General features: G+C 44.3%; 8 protein-coding genes across 8 annotated transcripts; 4 read left to right on the forward strand and 4 right to left on the reverse strand.

Moving 5' to 3' along the window:
• Positions 1 to 121: 121 nt before the first annotated feature.
• BDB00DRAFT_738735 (transcription regulator HTH, apses-type DNA-binding domain-containing protein) lies at positions 122 to 637 on the reverse strand (the record flags this gene model as incomplete). The annotated part of the gene is made up of 3 exons (XM_053118429.1): positions 122 to 212; positions 308 to 440; positions 544 to 637. Coding segments are annotated over 3 exons (318 nt in total), but the record flags the coding sequence as incomplete, so codon positions are not given.
• BDB00DRAFT_942995 (uncharacterized protein) lies at positions 304 to 1,431 on the reverse strand (the record flags this gene model as incomplete). Its single annotated transcript, XM_053129422.1, has 3 exons — positions 304 to 440; positions 544 to 757; positions 899 to 1,431. Coding segments are annotated over 2 exons (571 nt in total), but the record flags the coding sequence as incomplete, so codon positions are not given.
• Positions 1,432 to 3,970: 2,539 nt separating this feature from the next.
• Positions 3,971 to 5,150, forward strand: BDB00DRAFT_127578 (uncharacterized protein). The gene is made up of 3 exons (XM_053116176.1): positions 3,971 to 4,081; positions 4,456 to 4,753; positions 4,843 to 5,150. Coding segments are annotated over exons 1-3 (387 nt in total). The 5' UTR covers positions 3,971 to 4,079; the 3' UTR covers positions 4,930 to 5,150.
• Positions 5,151 to 5,340: 190 nt separating this feature from the next.
• Positions 5,341 to 6,908, forward strand: BDB00DRAFT_792730 (uncharacterized protein; the record flags this gene model as incomplete). The annotated part of the gene is made up of 2 exons (XM_053121148.1): positions 5,341 to 5,668; positions 5,746 to 6,908. 2 exons carry the CDS (start codon positions 5,341 to 5,343, stop codon positions 6,906 to 6,908), a joined length of 1,491 nt encoding a protein of 496 aa, XP_052973589.1.
• A 1,130-nt stretch (positions 6,909 to 8,038) lies between these two features.
• On the reverse strand, positions 8,039 to 8,391 carry BDB00DRAFT_878646 (uncharacterized protein; the record flags this gene model as incomplete). The annotated part of the gene is made up of 2 exons (XM_053127760.1): positions 8,039 to 8,176; positions 8,278 to 8,391. 2 exons carry the CDS (start codon positions 8,389 to 8,391, stop codon positions 8,039 to 8,041), a joined length of 252 nt encoding a protein of 83 aa, XP_052973590.1.
• A 2,850-nt stretch (positions 8,392 to 11,241) lies between these two features.
• On the forward strand, positions 11,242 to 12,260 carry BDB00DRAFT_737040 (kinase-like domain-containing protein; the record flags this gene model as incomplete). Its single annotated transcript, XM_053118402.1, has 5 exons — positions 11,242 to 11,328; positions 11,437 to 11,539; positions 11,634 to 11,836; positions 11,986 to 12,117; positions 12,216 to 12,260. Coding segments are annotated over 5 exons (570 nt in total), but the record flags the coding sequence as incomplete, so codon positions are not given.
• On the forward strand, positions 12,183 to 14,052 carry BDB00DRAFT_127664 (uncharacterized protein). Its single transcript, XM_053116177.1, has one exon. It carries the CDS (start codon positions 12,288 to 12,290, stop codon positions 13,791 to 13,793), a length of 1,506 nt encoding a protein of 501 aa, XP_052973592.1. The 5' UTR covers positions 12,183 to 12,287; the 3' UTR covers positions 13,794 to 14,052.
• Positions 14,053 to 16,524: 2,472 nt separating this feature from the next.
• On the reverse strand, positions 16,525 to 17,112 carry BDB00DRAFT_878649 (uncharacterized protein; the record flags this gene model as incomplete). The annotated part of the gene is made up of 1 exon (XM_053127761.1): positions 16,525 to 17,112. The coding sequence occupies one exon, from the start codon at positions 17,110 to 17,112 to the stop codon at positions 16,525 to 16,527; it is 588 nt and encodes a 195-aa protein (XP_052973593.1).
• Positions 17,113 to 17,923: the final 811 nt, after the last annotated feature.

Here is a 17,923-nt window from a genome sequence, read left to right on the forward strand (position 1 = left end):
CATGATGGTGATGGCGAAGGTAGGGTGGTGGCGGTGGAGGTGGAGCAAAATGTGAATGAGGATAGTAGTATCCGGGTGGCATCGAAAGCATCGGTGGAGGTGGCGGAGGAGCTGCGTAGAAAAAGACGGCAGGGTCATCGGTGAACAAGGGATGTAACAAATCAGAGATATTGTATTGAGCGGCCAGGGCTTTTGCACGCGAAATTGTTATCCTAATTGATTGATGATTGTTTTTGTTAATTATTATCAAGAAGGTACGTCGGATAGAGGGGGGGGGGCGGGAGGGCCTTGAGACGACGAGACTTACCAAACACCTTTCAAGTGCATAGCACCGACCTTGACGACGACGCGGCCCCGTTCGTTCTTGAGAATACCATCACGCTTGCCACGGGACATGCCCACGACGTTCAAAAGCTTGGTACCGTTCACCATATCGTTGTCTACATTGTAAGAAAAACATAATGATAAGTAACAAGAAAAGATAGATGGTATTTGGTGCCCGGGGGAAGAGGAGGGGGGGGCGTTATTTGGGCAAGATAGTACCTTGGCGTCGAGCCACACAATAGCCTCTAGCATCTACTTGATAACAGATGGTGCCTTCGTCTTCCCAAAATGAAGTTGTTAACTTTGGCTGCTGCTGCTGCTGCTGTTGAGCCATGATCGGTGTTTCGGCGGGCATTACAGGAAATGAATGAGGTCGCGGAGTAACCATGGCGTTATCAAAGTGCTGCTGCTGCTGTTGCTGTTGTTGCTGTTGCTGTGGAGGTGCAACACCAGACTTCTCCAATTGAGCTGAGCTTCGCACGCGATGCTGCTGCTGCTGCTGTTGGTGATGGTGGTGATGCTGTTGATGATGATGATGATGCTGAGGAGGAGGGTTTGGTGGTGACGACACAACTTGAGGTTGCTGAGGTGGGTTCCAGGTCATGACCGGGATCTGACCACCTGCAGCAGACGCAGGCTGAGAATAGTAGGGCGTCTCCGAGGGATAGTTGGTATACATTATTTAAACTTTTTTTTTTTGCGTTCTGCTTTGTACAAAAGAGGAGGGTTCGAGCGCAAAAAAAAAGAGAGTGTTGACAGAATGAACGAGCAATTGGCTGATGGCAGCAATGGGGCTTATTGCTGTTGCTGTTGTTGCTGTTGTTGTTGTTGTTGAAATGGGGGTACAGCACGCGTTGTAGTGTTGTTGGCTCGTATTCCTTTCTGTATTGTGCCGAGGATGTGTGTGCGTGCGAGTGGCGTGTGTACGCAAGGGCTGCTTGTGTGTCTGTCAGTAAGGAGGGACTGGTGGTGTTTAATGAGCAGGCAGACAGGCAGACGGCAAGGTGGGGTGATTTGATGCACAGGATGTATGGAACAATAGACGCAGAAGAAGTAGAAGAAGAAGAAGAGGTAAAGAGACAAGAGCAAAAAGAAGTTCGAAAAAAGGCGGCAAAAAAAGTGTCCCTTTTTATTATAAGGCAACTCCAAAAATTTTTGTTTTAATTTCCCTGTTCGGTAATCCAAACTTGTTCTATTACTTTTCATCCTCCCCCTCCCCCCCCCTTTCCCTTTAGCCTCCGCTAAACACTACCTGTGTGAGTGTGAATGATATGTGTGGTTATTACGGTGTAAAGTATGTGTGAATGCACCACATACCTCTTTAGCAGTAGCAGCAGCAGCAGCAGCAGCAGCCCTTTCCTGCGCGCTCTCGCTAGCTCTAGGTCCCTCTGCTCCACCCTCATCATCGTCCACACACACCCCCCCTTTTTTTTTCCCTTAGGTAACACTTAGCTCTTTAGTTCGCTGTTTATGGATTTGGTGACAACAACAATGGCCATCATCGACATGATTACGTGTTTGTTGCCGATCCGCGATCCCGGTACTTTGATGTGATTAGCCAATCAGTGGAGTGGTTGAGTTCCTGTCCTACCAAGGTGGGAAATAGCCCAAGCCTTCTTTCGCGCGAAAGTGAAAAGGAACCACGGGCAATTCGCCGCTGTAAATCAATTTGATCCAAAAGTCATGGAATTCAGTGATTTGCCCGAAACGAAAAAAAAAAAAGAGAAAAAATGGGCAACTTCATGCTTACCCCGGGAATGAGTCCAAAAAAGAAACTCGTCAAAAGCCAATACGGCTATTCTACACGAGTTGTTAGCGACAAACTGCAAAATGGACTCAGTGTTCGATACCTTTTTATCCGCTCTCAATGACCCTCCCTTCCTCTCTGTGTGTGGCGGCTTTATTCGACTGAAATGGTAGAGCGAGAAAGGGCGGGGAGAACGTTTATTATTATTGACAGCTTGTAAGGTTAGCGACTGTTGGTGCTCAGACAGCTGCTATGTAGGATGCTTGCAGTGGTAAAGAAAAAGTAGCTGTAGTAGGAGCATCCACGCTACCCAGTTGAAACAGGTCACCCAGAGTGGGTCTCTACCAAGGTTGGGCGCGATAGACGAATTTTCATCATGTTTCGCCCTTGCGTCTCATGCGAAAACCCACACACACACATCTACTCTCTTTTTTTGTTGGCGGTGATGACGATTGCATACGCAATGACTGGGGGACCGTCAAGTTACACTGCAGCTTACTGGCTTATCGTCACGAACAAAAAGGTCCACGGAATATGCAGCTCTTGCTTAATTTCCGCTGCCCATGTTACCTCTAGGGACTTGATCTCGTGGCAGCAAATTAAAGATGATGTGTAATCGTATACTTTCGCGCGTAAGACTTCCATCAAACACACCCTTCTCCAATCCCTTCAGTTATGTGGTCGTGTTTACCGCTTGCTACTGAGAAGGGCCTTGCTCTTGACGTCGGGACATGGCTCAGAAAAAGGAATTGATCGACAGATTTTGTGACACACTGGTCAAATTGAACTTTGAGCAGTTTCTTTTTTATTTTAATCCACACACGAACGCTTGTATGTATTTCTCGGCCCGGTTGTCAAAAGTAAAGAGATGAAATTATTGAAATTCTTATTTACGACCACCGCTTCCACTGCCGTTTGTTATAAATAATAATACCACCCATATATGGCATCTGTCCTCTTTTTGGCACCCCCCCCATTGCCCTCCCTCGGTCACTCGCGCTTTGCTGGATAATTGTACTTCCGATCATCGTCCGTTATTGTTTGGAAAGCGTATATCCTTTTCAAGTGCTGCTATCACATGAGCGGGTCTTTTGGGGCAATCCCAACTCACCAACTCAGCAAAGCTCAGGAACTCTGTCGTGGACTTGGCCATCGAAGATTTCACTCAGGTACAGGTCGATCGTGGCAAGACAAAATCCGCCGCGGCGCGTGCTTTTGCCACGTTCTTTTTGTTAGCCCAATTGTGCTACCGACCAACGTCAGCAACGTCAGCAAACAAACATGTAATAGGTGTGCTTTGGGCGCCTTTTGATAACGCCGCTTCTTCAGCTCCCATTTTGTCGAGGGATTCTCTTTCTTTTCTACTTGCCACATCGATTAAAAATCCTGATTAAATTGTATTCATTTCCAAAAAGGTTAAAAATAAACAATAATTCCTATTTTTATGCTGAAAGGTCAATTTCTCATATTAATTCATAAATGAGCGGAAAGCAAAACGAGTGCTGGTGGGGAAGCATCGGTAATCGATAAAGCAAAGTGTTTTATGATGTAAGCTATGAATTTCTATAAAAAAAAACCCAAAACCTTAAAATGAAGTTTCTGCGACGATCGCACCGGGGAAGCAGAATTTGGAGCTATATTTCTTGATCGATAGCTTCTTGCTCTCTTTCTTCTCTTGTTTGCGTGTGTATGTGCGCGTAAGCATTGCCATTGGCGCATGCTTATTAGACATCGGTCAAGCCTATTCTTGCTTTTTCTGCAGCAATATCCAATCCTGCCATCTCATAGGCTCACGGCATGCGCCTAGTAGGTCCGGAAAGAGCTATGGTGCCACAACCGTAAAATTAAAAAATGTATCGACCGCTCAACCCTGCAGCTCTCCGAGTTTGGAAACCTAGGGAAAACCGAGCGAGAGACAAACCACTACACTTGTTCTTCTCTCTCTCTCTCTCTGTGTTTTTTATTTCATAACCATCTATCTACCTATACCTGCCTGTTGTGTGTGTGTATGTATGTGTGCGTGCGCGTGTATGTCTTAATTTCGTTGTTGTCTTTAGCGTAAGTAATTGATCTCGGGAGGCAATGCACAAAAAGACTCAATGAGCCCTGATTGCAAACTTGCTCTATTTCGCATATCATGTAGTTATGCTTTTCATCACCGAATCAATAACTATTTGCATGGCCGAGAACAGCGACCTTTTCACAACCTTTTAAATTCATACACACGGACTGTATAACTATCAATACTCAAAACAAAAGGGATCTCGATCGACTTACCTCCTATTTCCTCCTCGCTTTTCTTTTCATTCCTTCATTCACTTATTTTCGTTCTCTTCTCTTCCCCCCCCCACACCATTCTCCCTCCGTTGACGAATGCAAACCAGGGATAAAAAACGTAACTTTTTCGGTGGATATCGCCACGCCAACAAAAGTATGCCCAAGCTTACGGGACATACTCGACAAAAAAGCATCAAGGAAGCCGACGACGACGACGATGACGATGAAACAATTCAGAAAACTCAAATTGAAACAGCACTGGAGAAGGCTAATGCAGCCGTGCTACTCGATTCAGCAAATGATTTCCGAGGCGCTGTTCGAGCGTACGAAGAAGCTGTTGCCTTGTTGCAAGATGTCTTGGCAACAGATCCGCTCCGCAACGATCGTCTTCGATTACAAAAGATTGTAAGTATCATTATTCAATCATCTTCATCATTATCACTTATCCTGAAAAGACCTCCTTCAACCCCTTCACCTCCTTTCTATTTTGAAAGATGGTGCTGGTGGTGGTTTCTTCTCTTTGTGTGCGAGAAAAGTTAATGCACTGCATAATTTCCAAGGGGAAGAATGTAATACAATAGCATGGTTGTATTCCCGACGTGGGGTTTGGGAGAAGCCTTTAGGAAAGAGAAGGAAGAAGAGAGTGTGGAGTGACCCAAGAAGGGGGAGGAATTCACTTTTGCAAAGAAAAAGAGAACGGAGGGGCGATCGAGGAATAAAAGAAAAACCTGAATGACGATCACAGTGATGATTACTACGACTATAATAATGATGAAATACGTCTTCTTCCTTTTTCTTCTGATAACCTCTCTTTCTTCTCTACCTAGTGCGACTCTTACACCGAACGTATACGAACTCTGTCCCCTTCCATCGACTCTACAACCGCCAACACTACTAATACTACTACTACTACTACTACTACTACTACTACTACCAACCCTACCATCATCACTGCAGAACGGAATCAACCAGAAAGCATTGTTGTCAAAGATATGCGTGCAGTGACCGATACCTTATCTCCATCTTCTTCCTCGTCTTGGCGCTTGCCCATGAATAAACGCAAAGCGAAATCCCGACCTACATCCATGACTCACGACGACAATGACGATGCGGCATCTGCTTACACGGTTGACTCCTCAAAAGCCAGCGGATCATCGCTGTTTACATCATTATTCGCAAAGAAGGGATCTCATGCAAAGTACGGCAAAGAGAATGCGTCTATGCACGATTTATCGTCATCATCATCTACAGGACCCAAACCATCAAGAAGCACACCTATCGCACCATTTAATCGGTCCCCGCGAATGTGGCTACAGAATGGTATAATTAAAGAAAAATTGTCTGCATAAACTATCGAGTACCGGTGTATTTTAACTTTTTTTTTTGACGTTAATTAGCAGACAGAACCAAACGCCACTCATCTGATTCAATGGACAAACAAGGCAACGAACAATTACCCCCACCAAGCTTACCACTGCCCGAGTTGTCAGCAACGCCCAATGATGAAGACTATTTTGGTTTTGGATCGGTGGGTGCGAGTGATTTGTTAATGAACACGACTGCTTCTCGATACTCGGTGCTCAGTAAGCCTACTCCTATCAAGAAAAATGCTGCGACTATCACTGCTCTATCTGACGACACGAGCGACAACATTATCAGCAGCAACAAGCGCTTGAGCAGCAACAACAAATACTACCTTTCAGTGGATCCATTGCTTGAAGAAGCAGCAACGAGTATGGACGATGTAATGGATACGCTGGTGAAGGTTTTGGAAAAGTCCAACGAAGCAGTCGAAACAGATGCAGCAGCACCCTCGATTGTACCTCCACCTAGAAAACAAAGCATCCCTAAGCACGCCAAAAAAGACAGCACCAGCAGCAGAAACAGCCGCAACGACATGTCAGCGGTGACTCTACCAGTAGAGCGCAGCAAATCCTCATCATCTACGACATCATCATCCGCATCAGCATCCTCATCGTCACCACCCCTGGTCCCTGCGTCATCCTCTTCTTCCAACAATAATGGCCAGGGATTATCCTCCTTTTGGCGAGCACATACATTTTCCGCACGACGGCCAGGGCAGCAACAGCAAAGCAGCAATCATTCCCAAAGAACTAGTAAAAAGAAGCATGAGCCAAGTCTCCCTCCCCTCAACTTACAAAGTAATAATCCTCCTACTAGCAGGGCAAGCTCAACACGCACTCGCAGTGCTAGCAATGCCAGTGCCGCTTCACGCCACTCCGTCGCCTCCTCCTCATCGCCAACCACCATCTCCTCCCCTTCGTCTCAAACAAGCAGTCGAAATGGCTGGTCCTCCTTTGATCTGCAATCTCGTCCGAATACCTCGTTGTTTTCTGCATCCGTGCCGTCGCTGGCTTTATCTCCCAAGGAACGAACACAGTTCATGGAACAGCCGAAAATCGACCCAGCCGTGTTTTTAAGTGATCCAGAGCCAAAGGCTGGTGTAAACGATCTACCGCTAACTCAACGGATATTACGATGTCTTGTGGATGGCGGTTATCTTACCGACAAGCTTTATGTACCAAAACAATTATGGTGAGCTTATACAGCATAGAGTTGGCGGAGAGAAAGAAGCATAAGAGAATATACTTACATGTTCTTTCTATCTATCCATCTTGCTCATCTTTCTTTTCTCCAACTGAAAAACACGAAAGGCATCAACCCAGCGTCCGACTACCTGCAGTGGATGCTAAGCTAGCCGCATGCGAATTGCTGATCCCTGTACTGGAACGGATGAATGCGTTAGACAATGATCAGCAGCAACTTTCAAAAGTTACCAAGGAATTGACGACGTTAGAACAAGTTCTAGAACAGATCAAGGAATGTTTTGCTCGAAAGTTGAAACTTTTTGATAAACGGCATGACAATCACACTCTAGAAGAAGCGGCAGCGGCAAATGATGGCGCCACTCTGTCAAACCCTACACTTAATCTATCACCTTCTTCATCATACCACCATCCATCGACTGTGTCAACAAGCAACAAAACCTCACAGGTAAAAAGGGAAAACGAATATGATCCATGTCACAAGTTTTGTGCTAACTCCCGCGCTTCGATATTAGACCATTGCTGCTTGGGGTAACAAGCTTTCCAAGTCTGTTGAACGGATGAAGCTGGAAAGTTCACGGACATCGTAAGTTTCTTTTATGATGTGGAGGGGGGGGACACGCTCTTCAATACTCGTATCCAGTCTGACACTTATAATACATGTCTGCAATAGTGAGCATCAACATAGTACATACATTCAAGCACTCATTCAAGTATTTACATCGGCACAAGTGTTGGGTAAGGATTCCTCTTTTGTCGTTTTTCTCATTTGTAATGATTCTAACTATGGCACCGAAAACATGAATAGATTCCTGGCGAATGCAATACACGGAGATCGTTGGCCGAGTTTCCCAGGACAAGGTTTTGTCATACGCACTCCTACTGTCAAGACTGCAAACATGTGCAGAGACGCTGGAGAAAATCGTCTGTGCTTTTGTCCTGCGAGACTTTACGCTTCTTCTCAACAAATGGTTGAAGCGCAGTCGCGAATGGTCTCTTGAATAATCCTCATCTATATCACACTCTCTCCCTCTTTCTATTTTTTTTTGTACCATTTACATTTTATTTACTACTTTGCATACACTTTTTTTCCCCCCTTCAAGTCCTCCTCGTGATCCCGATATTAGCCGTAGTGTACAGAGCGTACTGTACGGTTATCATCCACATTTACGTTTAGTCGATCAGTCCGAAAGTCCATTGTGATAACTCCGTTGGGAGGAATGATTCTATGTTGCGATGGAAGCTCGTTCTCACGGACGACCTTTTATATTTGTGTTATTATATATATATATATGAACAACTTTTTAGCAACCATCTTTTCCATCATTTTTGGTGAATCTCTTAGTATAATAAATGTATTACCTTGTCTGCTGTAAGCGTGGTTTCTTCATTTGGCTTCAAGAGTACTTTGCCCACCAGTTTGTCGCGCCAGCCATCACAGTCGTTATTTGCGTTGTTGTTGAAAAGACGTTGCATGGTGTAGTAGTTGGTTTAAAAAGAAGAAGGAGAAAAGAGCCAAGAGTTTGGTCTGCAAAAGAAAAAAAGTCCGGCAATGCGTCTCAAAATGGCAAAAATACATCTCTTTTTCATTTGCTTAAGACAAAAAATGACGTCAGTATTTACAAAAATGACTTTTGAGTACACGCAACAGAAAGTATAGGTGATATTTTACTAAGGATCGTCAAAGCGATAGCAATACATATTGTCTGTCTCTGGCGATGTACGTATGTCAAGTTTTATATGCTTGCAGTTTTAAGGTACATACAGTTGGAGACAGTGAAATGACCGGTGAAAATTTCAAATCCATCCCTTCACGTAGTGTAGGACGAGAATTACAATAATACTTTGTCAAATGCGTGCAAGCCATTGTTTTAAATATCCTGAATCCAATTACAAAGTATAACCACTTCCTCTGCAGTCTATTTAAGTGGTACAATACATAGTATACATTTGATAGCTTTAAACGCAAGCCAAGTTTATAAGCTTTTTTTTTACTTTCATCGTTCTACTACGCTTATCTCTATATATGCGATGACACGCGGCTCTAGAATGCATACTTCTCGCGGCCTCGACAGTAACCATTTCATATTGCTACAGAAGTTATTGCTGGTAGTATTTCTCGGTCTGTCATAGACGCATAGTCTTAATGATATTGCTGTTGTCAGTCTCTAGCAAAGTTTGCTAACGCTGGCTCGCATAAAAGTATAAACGTTTCTAGAAATGAGGGGGACGAAAAGAAGTAGCAATAGCATAATAAAATAACTTCCTTCATGATATCTCTTCCTCATTTTTCACGAATGTACATAAGGATTGATCTATAGTTAGTCAAAGATGAAAGCGTTGATGTTATAATAAACTACAAGCACTCTTTATTTATATCTATTGCATATGTAAATGTATCAAATATGCGACATCAGAATGCTATGAAATAAGATGTTGCAGGTGTCCTACTGTTTAAAATTAGAATTATTGGACCTTGGTTCCTCTTACCATCATATACGCAGTGGTATGAGATTTACCATGTAGTTAGACGAGTTCTTACGTTGTATCAAGTACATAATGACCGACTATGCACATATACAAAGTGGGCCTAGACCAACTAACAAACTTCAATCATGAGACCTAGAGGGTAGTTTTTATCATATTATTAACAGAGACACTAATAATTAAGATTCTTACCAGCATATACAGTACACCCCTGAAAAATAATTAGTTACGTAGTAGCCAAAAAGAAGGCAACCAGCAACAGCACGATTTCCTTGCATATGATAACAGATATATAGGATGCCACAATTCCGAGACATTAACGCAGCAGCAGCAATTTTTTAACACACATAAAAGTGATATGTGCAGGAAGCTACTGTTACAATCGTGCTCTAAAAAGAGAATTGAAAAGAAGTGTAAGTGTTTCCAAAAGGTAATCACGGGTTACAAGACACATACTGTATGAATTAATCCACCGCAACGCCATTAAGGAGGTATGAATGACCGCTAAACATCTTTGTCAATAATGATATAATATGATGAAGTATAGTACTATTTGTCTTTGCTAAAGTCAAAGGCAGCTGTAAGCAAAGCTTGACGACATTGTTTGGATTATGATGTATGATATTAAAGTCAATATTGCTGTGTAGACTCTTGGCTGTTTTTTACTTAAAAAAGGCGATCTGAGTGAGTAGCCAGAGAAGAACGTAACATTATCATCAATAGTAGCAACAAAGTAGTGTCTTCCGTCACTCTTTCAATAAAGCAATATATGGAGATTCTCGGTCAGCCATTCGGATCATGTGGTATAATGAATGCATAATCCACGTATTACTGAGGCGGTTGATCAATAAAGCTGTATATGTGACATAGGTAGAGCGCGTGACGGAAATTTGATGGGAGAAGTGAGAGAAACAGGGGACACGCAGACGACAACACGGCAACGCCACTTTTTTGCTAGCCTGGTACTGCTACTGTCAGTATTGAAATACTATCACTTGCATACGCCGAATTTGAATTTGGAAGGCAGGCTTGAAAATGGCAACCACAAGTGGCACCAATTTGCTCCTTGCGGCGCGAAAGGACATTCACAAAGCAAGCCGTGGCGCTCAATGTGGATCGCAGCAGAGGCGAAAAGAATCGATTTGGCAACTGTGAGGTGCTTGTAATAGTGTGTGAATCGGAGTCAGAGACATCTAAGCGCTCCCTGTGTGTGATTCGGGGTAAAAGCGACAGTTTTCTCTTTCCCCCCCCCCCTTTTTTTTTTTTTCTTCCTTCCACAGGACTTATACATACTTGCTCGTATAGCAAAACCTTTGAGGCCGCTGTTGCCTCTCTCTTGTTTCTCTTTCTTTCTCATTTCCAAAGAAGAAAACGCAAACGACAAAATAACCGTATAAACTTTTCTCTCACCCCCACCAAACTCCTCCTTTATTCTCTTTTGTTGCTGTGCTTTGGACATACATAGTGCACATATATTCGCTCTCTCTCTCTCTCTCTCTGTCTGTCTCCCTCATTTCTCAAACGCTTTCTCTGATGCAACACGTCAACGGAGTTCCAGTATACAACGACGACCCTAGCGCTTACTTTGACGGTTTGGATGAGGAGCCAACCTGGTTTAGCGCCCAAGGTGGCGTTTACCGATGCAGAAGCCGACAAGCGCCCTATACCCGAGTTGCTATAAAGAAATACCTCGTTGAGGAATCCGACATTTACCCTGATCTCTTTATCATGCCCAAAGAGCTGGTGGAGAACGAGATTTATACAATGACGAAATGCGACCACCCCAATACCCTCAAACTCCTAGGCGTCTACCTGCATAACGAGTTTGTCTACTTGATCATGCCGTATTGTACAGGCGGGTCACTGCAACAATATGTGTTTGAGCACCACCTGACCATAGGCCAGCTTGTTCATATAGTCCAATCGGTAAACACTTCTTTTCCACTGCTACTATAGAAAAGTGTTGGGATACCTAGAAAGGGGGACATCTCTCATTCTGAAATAACAGCTAACGACATGGTGGCTATGTACTAGATCGCATCTGGGTTAGCAGAAATCCATGGTCATGGATACATCCATCGGGATATTAAGTGTGACAATATTTTTCTGGTAGAAGAAACGAACCAGATTGTCATCGGTAAGGAATAACTCTCGCCAACAGATATGTGCGTTAGTGTGTGTAACTCTTGCATGTTAACGTGTTTGTTTTGTTGTCTGGGTGCTGCGATTAGGTGACTTTGGGGTGGTATCGATTACTCCTGCTGCAGATTCCAATGTGGAAGAAGCTGGCGTTGTTTTATTCTGGTCACCTGAACTCGTGCAGAAAAGAATCGTAAACCGAAAAATCGACATCTGGGCCCTGGGTATTGTAATCCTTGAGATCTTGAATGGAGGCAAGGCGCCCTATGAAGACGAAAAGTTGAATGAAGAAGAGGTATATTTGTTTTGCCATCGCTATCACTTTTATTGGTTTTCCCCCTCCCCTCCCACCCCCTTCCGCCCCCCCCCGACCATCTTCCTCTTTCCACATGCTTCTCTTCTCTCTGGCAATGTGTTGGCATGGTATTAATAGCATGGTGACAGATAAAGCAACGTATCCTCGACAACGGCAAACCAGCGTATCCAAGCGACCTTCCCTCTCGACTGGTAGATTTGCTGGATCAATGCCTCAGTCCTGACCCTCGGGGCAGAGCTTCGGCTTCTGGTCTGCTTCAGGTAAAGATCGTAAGCGCACACTCACACGTGTGTCCTTTGAAACCCCTCTTCTATTGTTTGACAAAAAGAAACTGACAACGGGTGATTTCCTTTTTTAGCATCCGTTCCTGTGCGATTACGATCCCGAGCCACTCTTCCCTGCGAACCGCGTTGAGCGCGAGCCGACGCCCATGTCCGAAGAAGAAGAAGAAAGGGAAGACGAACTACTGGCGCATGAAGACATGTACAACGAAAAGATGTCTGTCGACGAGGACGAAAACATGGACGACGATGCAGCGATGGTTACGGCGCTTCAAAAACTGCGGGCCCTGGAAACGCTGCATGACATTGATATTGGCCTTTCGGATGTCACCAACAATAAACAGGCTACCGAGCAGCAACAACCACTTTCTGCATCACCTATCGCTGCTACTGTTGCTGCTGCTTCTGCAACAACTGCAACAGATGACACGGGCATGAACGATGCTGCCGCCGATAACCCTCCATCAAAGACACCGTCTCTTCAGCGAGATTCGCCCGATGCAGCAGATGATGCAGCGTCTGCTGCTGGATCTGCAGCAACTGCGGACACTCAAGCGATACGTCAACAACAAAAGCACCGGCCAATCGTATCCGATATTCGTCGCTGCCGATTACCGCTTCGCGCATTCAAGCTTTCTCAAGAGGAAGCCGCAACAGCATCGGCACAAGAGAAGGTGCTTAACGTAGTTCGAAAACGGCAATCGATATCGGACGCACACTGGGGCCAAGGCTCACGGCTGCCGATGTTCAAAGCCATGACGCTGCCGCCACCGCCCAAAGCTACCTCGACGGAAAAGAAGCTCCGGAGAGCTAAATCAGTGCGATTGCCCAAAGAAACGCCACACTCACAACTCCCACCGCCGGGTTCCGATAACAAGCCTATACGGAAACCATTGGTTCGAAGCAACACGACGCCATCATCGCAAAGCAGCAGTTTGCTACTTTACAAAAAGAAAACAACCAGCTCGGAAAACAAAAAGAAACTCCCGAAAAAGCCAAACAGTAATAAAACCAAAAACGAAAACGAGTCGCCATCGTCGTCCACAGGAAGCAACGTATCCAACAAAAGCAACAAGTCCTCGCCTACATCGCCATCTTCGTCTGCGAAAAAACGATCAACAGCCGCTGCGCGTCCTAAGGTGCTGTTGTCATACGGTGGACGCAAAGTAGAGGATGAAGAGCCGCCCACGAAACGACTCTCCATGTTCCGACGCAAGTGTCCACCAGGTGAATCACGAACGGCACGGTTAATGATGGGGATCAGCACAACAGGCCGTCGGCACGCTTCGACCCGAGAACCGCAAGAAACTGGGGCCACTAGCGAGGATAAAGATGGACGGCGGCCGGGACGTTTGCTTCGATTCGCATACCAGGACGGTCATAACAGCAAGAAGCGACCCGTATCTGTCGGCAGTAGCAAGATACAAAGCGAATCCAAGAAGCTTCAGCCGGAATCGCCACATTCAATTAGCACTTCCGATATCAAGTCGTCGCGAAGGCAGTCTGTGCCGTCTGCATTCATCAGTAATAGTCGGAAAGCTTCAATTGACAAACAACAACAACAGCAGCAGCAGCAGCAGCAGCAGCAGCAGCCGGTCGTTGCCAAAAGCAACCGGAGTGCTGCGTTAGGCGCCAAAGTAGTCCGAGTACACTAAATCTGTTTTCTATTTCTCTTATTTTTTCTTATAAGCATGCATGTCTCTATTCCCAATCAATCAACCAACTCACACTTTGAGCATATTATTGTAGCAGGTCTTATACCGCAATCACATACGCACAACTGACTTATAACGACCCCACTTCACCCCACAATTACTACCTCTTGTTTCTTAATACGCTCTCGCCCGTTATCATTATTCATTATCATTATCACTCTTTTATTTATTATTCTTCCTATTATATCCATAAGCTTACTTACATCTGAATGTAGTATTTTCCTTGAGATCCGCCTCTTTCAGAACTAACAAGGAAGTACCACACTCATTGTTGCACTATGCAACACAAGAGATGTTGTACACTGCATAATGCGTAACCGACCGTTGCACACGCAGACCACGCAGCATGTGTGCTACAATACATACAGTGGTTCCCTGTTTTATTTTACTTCAATAGCATCAATCTTTAAATCACTTCAGTATTCTCGCGTACCCGCTTCATGAATATGGCAGAGCTTTAATCTCTCCCGCTTTGAAGTGTCAACCTTCGACGATTTTTCAGCCCCCTTTCAGGTTGAATTTGGGGCACCACTGCACTTTTAATATGATGTGCACAGAAATACCAACTAGTACATATTGCAAATAGCGTGTTATGTGTTTTGATTGACCCATCCAATATATCATCAAGTAAGCTGTATTATCGTGAACCCGTACGTGCCATATAATGGTAGTATAGTAAACACATGGAACAAACACTCAACAGATGGTACCATGAAGAATTTCCTTGTGTACAATCCTCCTCAGCTGCCGCGGAGTAGGCCGTGACTATGTATTAAATGTACACCTAGTATAGCGGGGATCACATCGGGTGCGCTTTCGCATGCAAACTGCTCCCACATCAGCTAATTCGGAACTAGGAATGTGAGAAATTTGACAAGTTGACCTCCGAGATAGCAATGAACGGTAGTTCATCAGGTCGTGTTGATGTAGCCTTGCATTTAGGTGAAATTGAATTTAGGGTCATACACAATACTTTCCGGAAGCAGCTATTGCAGCGGTTGATCATACTGGAAAACCTCTTTTCGCCCATTTTGACACACGTCTAGATGATGGCATCCCAATCATAAAGATACATAGTACTCTTCTTCAACCAACACAGTTCCATTTCCGTTGTAGCGAGACAAAAAGCTGGGGCATCATTTTCATTCTTTCCTTTAGACCTTCCTAATTTGGAAGCTAAGGATCGGTTCGTCGCAATCTTTTTTTTTGTTCTAATAGTAGAGAATGTGATGTGTAGTTCTGTATATATGCTTAGTATTTTTTCGTTTCTTCTACTAATACACTCAGACTTCTGATTTTGAGACCAAGCCTTTTAAAAATTTGCACAAGCCGAGGTTGGGTTAGAATGAACTTTAGGAATACAAACAATATTTGACATGCTTCATGCTACTTGTGTCTCGTCCGATTATTCACTCATGCCACTGCCACCCTCTTACAGTAGTGCCATATGTGCTCGGCACACCACTGGTTCAGTTATGCGGCACAAATATTGACATGTCATGTTCTTCGGCATCCAAAATCTCAGAGCGCCTTTCGTGCGCTTGTGACTTGCGAATTCTGGGATGGAACTACACGCGTTAGCCGCGGTGAAATAAACTTTACTCCTATCTGCTCAACATGACAAACGAACACACCATAATTGCAACCACCATGATCCATAATGCGACTTCAATTGTAGGGGAAAAGTTACTAATGTTAGCTTTCACTTGATTGAATTAAAGTTAATTTTTGATATTTTTTTGTCTACAATAGGTCAGCCGAGATCACACCCCAAATGAAGTATGCGAAGTAATGGTCAACCGGCTTACTATTCGCGAAAACTTTGAGAAGTGGTCAGGCGGAACGGAATGGGGTATGTCTACAGGCTTTGTCAGCAAATGTTTCTATCGCGTGACTGGGGTGATCAAGAAGTTGATGTTGACTGATTTTTGTCTTGGCCTGTTGAAGAAGAACGCAAGTCGATTGCTGCGCGCATAGAATCCAAGACCGGCTTCCCCTGGTGTGTCGGTTTTGTCGATGGCACTCATATCAACTTTGCTCAAAGACCCAAAGAACAAGGCGAAGTTTACTTCAACCGCAAATCACGCTACTCCATGAATCTTCAGATCATATGTGATGATAACCGCTATATCCGATCCATCTGTTGCGGATGCCCTGGTTCTATGAGCGACGCAAGCGTATTTAGCAGCCAATCTCTTCCAGGACTGTTTCCTGATGCCCATTTTTCAGGAAACGAATATTTAATTGGTGATTCTGGATATGGGCTTACGACGCGTCTGATCACCCCATACCGCAGTCCAACAGCCCGACTGCACAAGGATTACGAAACGTTCAACTTCCAGCATGCATCAGGTAGGGTGGCTGTTGAAAATACGATTGGTATATTGAAAGGAAGGTGGCGCTTTTTGAAGAATGTCCCATTGCAACTGAGATCCAAGGACGAATTCGAAAAGCTAAACAATATAATCGTTGCAACATGTCTTCTCCATAACTATCTCTTCCGACGCAATGATAAATGGGATCCGGACACTGAAAACGATAATGGAAGCAATGAGCATAGCACATCATCACAGCTTTCAGACGCAGAAGGGAAAAGAGACCTCCTGAAAAACATTGTAGTTGATTTTACATCTAGACAATAAACTTTTGTTTATACATAAAATGCCAGTGACTACTCGTATACATTTTCAATTATCTGTTTGGCTTCGTCAGTAGTCTTTCCAAGTTTCAACAGCTCAATGAAAAACTTGGTTCTGTCACTAGCGTAAGTCTGCTGTTCTTGTGCCTGGGACGCACGTTTCTGTTCTGCCAATCGCGCCTTCTCCAATTGCAGTCTCTCATGCTCGAGCTTGAGATTTTTCGACTCTAACTTGCGTCGTTTGGCTTCATTGACCGAGTAAACGGCAGTAAAGTTTCTGCCGCGTGGCACATTATCGTCGTCGTCGTCGTCATTGTCAGAGCCGCTTTCTACCCTGCTGGAAGCAATGCTGTTCACCTCCTCATTCTGTGGCTCCGGACTGGGTGCAGCCTGCTCCAATAATCGTTCCCTTGATTCGTCTTGCAGTTTTGGAACGTGACCGCGAGGATTGAGGTATCGATGGCTGCTGATGCCAACGTAAATGTCAAGAAGCTCATCGCAATCTTCTTCTTCTTGGAGCAATTCGCTTTCGTCGTTGCAAAGCAGCTGTCGTTGCATGCTTTTCTGGATGAGCTTATTAATTTCACGTAATGTCCTTTGTCGTTGACTGATTTTTGACATTGGAAGGTGGAAGGTAATAACGTAGTGTGTGAAATAAGGTAACAGAAACGTGCAAAATTTAAGTAACGTTGACGCGAAACGCGTAACAGCTCATGTTGAAAGTTTATCCGTGATTATGACTTTGCCGCATCAAATTATCCCAAGCGTGAAACCCCCTATTGGAAGGATCGTGTCTGTCCCGCTACACGCTTTTGGTTCCCAGGGCAACCGATGGATGGTTGCGCTAAAACATCTTTGTATCGTTTTTAAATTTTTGATTGGTAAGTAGCAATACAAGAGTTTCCCCGAGAAACCACACTGCAAAGCGCATATATAAAAGGAGCGTTGGCTCACTATGATATCAAACGCAAACGCGTTTTACTCGTCTTTCTTTTCGTACAGAACAGCACTTGTCACAGTCCACTCAATGGTTGCGGATACATTTTCATCTGACGTAGCCGCACGCCTATGCTTTGATTCCGATAGCAAATGACATATGATTCAAATATATCGGCAGGAGCCCAAGTAGTTCGTGTTATTCGAAATAAATCCATAGTGCTAGAGCAAGCGTCGAGGGTATGTGTTGGAAGAGACGGAGGACGAAAGCAAAATGTAAATGCCGAATTTTTATTTTGTTAGCAGGCATGATCCTTTACAGCTATTATAAAATTTCGGAGAAACTGCCTTTCACTGACCCCCTTTTTTTGAAAAGCGTTACCATGTCCCTTACTGTACGTGAAAATGCTTATGATACGTAGTAGTTATATCTGTGCGATTTGAGCAGAATTTGAAATTGATCAGTTTTTTTAAGAACAATTTATTGTTCTCCGTG

The sequence above is a fragment of the Zychaea mexicana genome, assembly GCF_025766255.1.
Source record: "Zychaea mexicana strain RSA 1403 chromosome Unknown BDB00scaffold_143, whole genome shotgun sequence".
In the NCBI taxonomy this organism is placed as follows: domain Eukaryota; kingdom Fungi; phylum Mucoromycota; class Mucoromycetes; order Mucorales; family Lichtheimiaceae; genus Zychaea; species Zychaea mexicana.